This window comes from Littorina saxatilis, linkage group LG3, assembly GCF_037325665.1.
Source record: "Littorina saxatilis isolate snail1 linkage group LG3, US_GU_Lsax_2.0, whole genome shotgun sequence".
In the NCBI taxonomy this organism is placed as follows: Eukaryota; Metazoa; Mollusca; class Gastropoda; order Littorinimorpha; family Littorinidae; genus Littorina; species Littorina saxatilis.
The window spans coordinates 26,148,930-26,156,139 of record NC_090247.1 but is presented as its reverse complement, the minus strand read 5'-3'; the positions used below and the strand labels follow the sequence as shown (position 1 = coordinate 26,156,139).

Below are 7,210 nucleotides of genomic sequence, written 5' to 3'. Positions count from 1 at the left end.
TGGGGTGCTGCTGCTGCTGCTTTGTTCATGTTGATGTCGTATTGTACTTATTGCAGTACATTATGTTGTTAAAATTCCTATATTTGTTGATGGGCTTGTTTTCGTTTCATTGTTCCATTCTTCATTTTCTCTTGTCTACTTCATTCTTACTTTCTTTGTATTGGCACATTCATTCATACCCATTTCGTTCTTTTTATAATTAGTCAAGTTTTGACTAAATATTTTAACATCGAGGGGGAATCGAAACGAGGGTCGTGGTGTATGTGCGTGTGTGTGTGTGTGTGCGTGTGTGTGTGCGTGTGTGTGTGTGTGTGTGTGTGTGTAGAGCGATTCAGACTAAACTACTGGACCGATCTTTATGAAATTTGACATGAGAGTTCCTGGGTATGAAATCCCCGAACGTTTTTTTTCATTTTTTTGATAAATGTCTTTGATGACGTCATATCCGGCTTTTCGTGAAAGTTGAGGCGGCACTGTCACACCCTCATTTTTCAACCAAATTGGTTGAAATTTTGGTCAAGTAATCTTCGACGAAGCCCGGACTTCGGTATTGCATTTCAGCTTGGTGGCTTAAAAATTAATTAATGACTTTGGTCATTAAAAATCTGAAAATTGTAAAAAAAAAAAAAATTTATAAAACGATCCAAATTTACGTTTATCTTATTCTCCATCATTTGCTGATTCCAAAAACATATAAATATGTTATATTCGGATTAAAAACAAGCTCTGAAAATTAAATATATAAAAATTATTATCAAAATTAAATTGTCGAAATCAATTTAAAAACACTTTCATCTTATTCCTTGTCGGTTCCTGATTCCAAAAACATATAGATATGATATGTTTGGATTACAAACACGCTCAGAAAGTTAAAACAAAGAGAGGTACAGAAAAGCGTGCTATCCTTCTTAGCGCAACTACTACCCCGCTCTTCTTGTCAATTTCACTGCCTTTGCCATGAGCGGTGGACTGACGATGCTACGAGTATACGGTCTTGCTGAAAAATGGCATTGCGTTCAGTTTCATTCTGTGAGTTCGACAGCTACTTGACTAAATATCGTATTTTCGCCTCACGCGACTTGTTTCTCTCTCCAGGATCTTGTCTGTTTCCTTAAATTGTGATTATGTTGATAACAGATACAACTATTCACATACATTACTTTACGATTGTGTTTGCAAACACAGATCGGCGCATGCGCATGATACTGATTGGCAAGACCGGAGCCGGAAAGAGCTCCACTGGAAACACGATTCTGGGAGATCAAGTCTTTAAAGCACAGATCGGAGTTAACTCCGAAACGAAAGAGTGCGGAGTGGCAATAACAAAACGAAGTGGACAAGAAATTATGGTAAATAAAACAAACTCAATTCCATTCAAATTAGACCTTGAAGGGATCCAGGATAGAACTACAACCATTGATTTGTGTACCAGAACGATGCATTGTGAGTGTTATTCAAAATGAAACAAGAAGTGCATCGAAGTCTTAACCAGTTTGTTTTGTTGAGGGAAACACCCCTTGCACGACCTTCCAATTTCAGACTTTCTTCTTCTTAAGACCTTGCTTTCTGTTTTCAACCTCTGTAAATTAACCTCTGTTTTAAGATTCATTCCGTATAAAGACCTGCTTTTCTCATGGCTTTTTTCGAATACTAAAAGGGGGGTGGGAGCAGCTATAGTATGTACAAAGGAACTGCATGAACATGTGCATGATTTGTTCAGGTGATGGACACACCAGGACTTTGTGACACGGACGGAGATGACAAGGTGATAGCTCAGAGAATCACACAGTCTCTGTTCGCTGTGGCCCCTGGTCCCCATGCCATCATCCTGGTCTTGAGATGTGACACAAGATTCACTGAACAAGAAGTCAAGGTATTTTGCATAATATTGGCTTGGTTCTGTCAGTCGGGTTGTCAGTCTGCTTGTCTGTCTGTCTCTCTCTCTCTCAATTGCTCTCTCTCTCTCTCTTTCTCTCTCTCTCTCTCTCTCTCTCTCTCTCTCTCTCTCTCTCTCTCTCTGTTTGTCTCTCTCTCTGTTTGTCTCTCTCTCTGTTTGTCTCTTTCTCTCTCTCTCTCTCTCTCTCTCTCTCTCTCTCTCTCTCGTAGAAGAACTCATTTAAAAGGTTACCAAACGTTACCCTCGTGTCAGTCCCGCATAGCCATATCTGTTGAAGGGACGTTAACAACAACTTGAGATACAGGCTTTAGATCAGGACTACAATGTGAATCACATTTATACAAAGGACTATGATCTTTTGAGATGCTGTATTTCTTATCTGTGTTTATAGCTCCAGTGATATTATTTTCTGTTGCAGGTGTTCAACGTGCTGAAGGACGTCTTCGGACCAAAGATGACCTCCTATATGATCACGATTTTTGTTGGGAAAGACCAATTGGATAAGAGGGAAGTCAGCTTTGAAACACAGGTATTGCCCATCTTACAGAACAAGATTTCCCTTTTTGGAACTCTGTACTCTGTTGTCGGTCTTTATTTTCATACTTGTTTAAGTCACAGAAAAAAATATTGAACAAGAAAAACTACAACAAATACATTCATAAACAAAGGCATAGAGAGACTGACTGGGGGAAATAAAATGTTATGACGATTTTTGAAAAAAACCTTTCATTCCCAAGAGTCGATACGTCAGACAGTCTCTCAAGTAAGCTTACGTTGCTATCGATATATGTTAAAAATCCAGGTTTTGCAACAGATGTATTTCCCAGAGTCAACTTTGTGCAGACGTTATCCGATGCACACAGTCATGCGCACTATAAAGATACCAAACTCACAGCGACAGTCACAGGGCTTGGAAAACACGCGGAACGCATGCATTTATCATCGACTCTCATCATTGCATCATCATCGTGCCTCAAGTCGAAAAAGCGGCCAAATTAGGCTCGTTGGAGTAAACAAATATCAGCGCTTATCCCCAGGGGATCACTATTACATGTCATAACTCATAACTCATAACTCATAACATTTTATTGATCCAACAAAGGAAATTAAATTGGTCATCAGCACATATAGGTCATTAATTAATAATTATAAAAGAAGAAGAGAAGAAAATTTATAAAACCCATGATAACAAAAAAATATCTAAAGTAATATATGTACAACTACAATACCCTTTTTACTTGCACACTTGACACACCGACACACCAACACACATGCATACATACCTACATACATACCTACATACATACATACATACATACATACATACATACATACATACATACATACATACATACATACAATGTTTCCTCACTGCATGACTTTGTATTTCTTGATTATACTTTCAGCTGGCGAAGTCCGAGAAGCTGAAAGGCGTGCTAAAAGAGGCAGACAACCGTTACCTTCTCTTCAACAATGAGGGTGACGTGCACGAGAAGGCCCTGATGGTGAGCAAGCTCATGGAGATGGTCAAACAGGTCGTCGCTCAAAATGGCGGAGGTTGTTTCCGACACCGTATCTCGCGAGAGCTGGACGAGACCATGTCCAAGATGGTGACGGAAGATATCCGAGAAAGGACAGGACAGACCATGCCAGTAATCAGCGAAGAGGCAGAGTACAGTCAACCAAGGTCTCCACGCCGAAAAGCACCCAATCCACCAACACGGACCACCAGCCTTGAAAGCGCAAAGCCTTCGAACGAGCCAGGAACAAAAACAACCGAGGACGAAGTCCCCCAAGCCGCCCTGCAGGCGATCAGCACTAAGCAAGACTTGCAAGAATTACATAAGCGGGGAACGGTCAAGAGCAGGAGGGAGCAGTTCTCCAAACCAGAACCGATATCACCAGAGGCGGAGATCCGACAGAAAACCCCGATCCAGTCACCACGGAACAGCTTCGAGATCAAAGCAACCCGAGGGGGAGAAGGACGCCCTGGCGAAGTCCAGAAGCAGACAAGCCAGGAAGATCCCGAGACCAAACCGCCACAGAGTCCCCAAGAAGCCCCGAAAGACGCCGCCGACTGCGATGTGGTGTGTCACTGGAAGTCCGATGATGCTCATGTGGAGGAGGTCCTGGATCAGCTGCAGGATCAACTGGTGAGGGAGCTCAAAACCAACGACGATTCTCCGTTCATCTACGAAGTGCCTGACAAGCCCGGGATGAGCCTGGCGGAGAAGCAGCGCCTGGTGGAAGACGCCCTGAGGAAGAAGATCCTCAATAACCCTGAGGAGCTGAACGAGGCTCAGAGGGAAGAGATGGAGAAGGTTGTTAAGTCTGTGGGCCAGAAGATCAAGGAAGGCATGACCAAGTTTGCCGTGAAGGCCATCGACCAGTGCAGCTTGATGTGACGTCTTCTTACGACTTTACAATACCTGGTTCGAGGTGACTGTGTTTATGCTGACATTTGCCATATGAACAGACACTATTTTAAAGGCACCTTTGTTTCCAAAGCAATCATAATGCAAACCTTATGAACAGATTTGTACCACTGTTGGTTATAGCGCCACACGGCTTTTTGAGTATAATGCTTTGCACACGGCCCTCCGCGCGCGTGCACTGCGAGAGGACACAGCCAACGGAAACGCGAGCGACGAATCTGGGCCCTGTCTACAAGACCTGTTAAAAAAAAACTTCCCCCAAACAGTTCCGCGCTATTTTAACAAATGCAAAAGCAAGCGTACCCTGCTCTGTAAAATTCTGGCTACATAAATATAATATTTCCATTGACGAGAAATATTGGCTCTTGGCAATGAAATGTACAAGCGAGGAAAGAATAAAGTTGCTTCAATGGAAAATATTACATAATATTTACCCCACAAACATTTTACTCCACAAGATGAAGTTGAAAGAAAATAATTTGTGTAGTCTTTGTAACGAAATAGATTATATTGAACACTTTTTTTGGAAATGTAGAAAAATGAGGTTATTTTGGGAACAAGTTATTAGATGTATTTTTGTTAATACGAAAGAAAATGTTATATTAACAGAACATGATGTATTGTTTGGTTATTTACCAGGAATGCATACCCCAACAAACAAAATTATAAATCATATTTTGTTGATAGCAAAAATGTGTATCAGCAAGTTTAGATATGGTTGGCCTATTGATTTAAATATAATGTTTAATTGCGAATTAGGGTTGAGACGTTTGAGTATTTTGTAAATGAAAATGATTAAGTGTATGTGCATATGCATATGTATGTGTGTGTGTGGATTCATGATTATGTTGATGTCGCAAATTTTGACACCGCAGACACAACCGCATAGATTAATACATTCTCGTCCATTTATGTATTGCAAGAATTCGCGCCAAAAGTAAATGTTAAATGAGCTGTGCCACAGATTAATAAACATACAGATACAAACAACAAAAAACAAAAACAAAATAATAATACAAACCTTAAGAAATCCGCCTAATCTTGTACAAACGCTTAAGAAATCACTCCGCTGGGACACACACACCAGATAGCAGCGGCTTGGCCGCTTTATGTGCTGAGTGGAAAATATTTTCTGAACTGAATTTCCAATGTGACACGTGTGTCGACGATCATTATTTATCTATGCACACTTTGCTTGAAACATTTATCCGGTGTCGTTTAACTTTAAAGCTGCATTTAGGACATAACGGTCTTTGTTCATTTAGTTTTGAATCCTAGAAAGAAAAACTTCACCGTGATTCCATCATGCAAATTTGCTGTAAGACGGAAATTGTTTTACGTGTGTGTCGACCTTCATAAGTGCCACCACTGTTGATTGATTGACTGGTTATCCGGATATCAATCATTTCTGGAAGTGACTGGTGACTTTTCTTGAAGTCAGCTGATATATAAGAACAAAAGCAAGCAAGACCGAAACCGACAGGTATGTGAAAGCTAAGTGAAATTGAAAGTGAAGAGAGGAATTTGCAATAGTTTCATTTCCCCAATGTTTGATTTCGTGGGTTAATATCTTTTTGTCTCGCATCTTTCTCATTTGAATAATAATATATATATAGCTTTGATGTGACTGTGATCCGTATCGTGAACATGGAAGATGGTGGAGCTGTTGCTGTTGATGCTGTTGTTGATGCTGTTGTTGATGCTGCTGTTAATGCTGTTGTCGCTGCTGTTATTAAAGTTATGTGCACGTGTATTTTGGTGAGCGTGCGCGCGAATGCGCGCGTGTGTGTGTTCGTCTATGCGGTTTGATCGCTTGTCGGTCCGGCTGTAGACTTGCATACATGTTTACATGATGTTATTTTTCCTGTTTATACTTTTATGTCAAATCTAGCATTCTAAATATTCATATATTTTCCCAAAGGGTTGTTGAAGGGCACTGTGTGCTTAGATAATAAACATGTGCCCTCTGAGTTTGTTTTGCTTTCCTCTCTCCTGTGCTTGGGCATAGGCTTGAGTATCCAGTTGGTCTTGTTTCCCTCCTAGCAATATGCAGGATGAAACGAGCCAACTACCTTGACTTCTTTCGTATCTGGTCTGATCTTCTCTGAGTTGAGACTACTGAATACTCCCTAGTGCACAAAGGAGTTGCCACCAAAACAACGAAAATCGACTCTGTGGCCAGGATTAGTGTTACATAAAAACGAGCTCAGGTTCGCTACATAATACTGGAGTCGGCGTATGGGGGTGAAGGCGAGGTTAGGGGATACGGTGTGCAAAATTCGTGTCACAAAGCTATAAACGAGGGCTTCTAGAAAGGATAGAGTGTAACTAGTGAATACCGAGCAGACGCTGTTCCTAACTAGGGTAATGCGACCAATATAGGAAAAACAACCTTGAAAATAAGACTTGACATGAAAAATAGGGTGCGAGCGCGGGTTGGAAATGAATCAAGGGGTGTAGTTTCGCTGACACGGGTACAATGACTGTGAGACAAGGACACAACAGGTAAATAAGCTGACTGAAATATAAAGAAGAGGTCAAGTAATACGAGTAGATTCGTGGGAAGCGAGTGGATGGAAGAAGGAGAGGTCAAGTAATGGATACAGAACGCTGATCTGTTGACACTTCACAAACAGTTGCTTTTGTTTGATGGTCGTCCCACCTGTCTATTCTTGAATATCATCTCTTCGTTGTTCTTTTCACTCCAACTAACAAACATTAATAACAAAAGAGAGATTAAAAGAACATAAAAGTAGTGGATTGAAGCTATCATACACACACACACACACACACACACACACACACACACACACACACACACACACACGTACACACACACACTCCCACACACTCACACACACGCACACGTAGGCACACA

At 41.0% G+C, this 7,210-nt stretch overlaps 1 protein-coding gene across 1 annotated transcript in view; it reads left to right on the top strand.

Annotated features, from left to right (window-relative positions):
* The window catches only part of LOC138961989 (uncharacterized), a 14,847-nt gene extending 8,535 nt beyond the window's left edge, over window positions 1–6,312 (top strand). Inside the window, exons 3-6 of the mRNA XM_070333679.1 lie at window positions 1,186–1,349; window positions 1,721–1,873; window positions 2,316–2,426; window positions 3,304–6,312. Of these exons, the coding sequence (XP_070189780.1) occupies window positions 1,186–1,349; window positions 1,721–1,873; window positions 2,316–2,426; window positions 3,304–4,302 (1,427 nt within the window). The 3' untranslated portion in view covers window positions 4,303–6,312. The remainder of the gene's footprint in view (window positions 1–1,185; window positions 1,350–1,720; window positions 1,874–2,315; window positions 2,427–3,303) is intronic.
* Window positions 6,313–7,210: the final 898 nt, after the last annotated feature.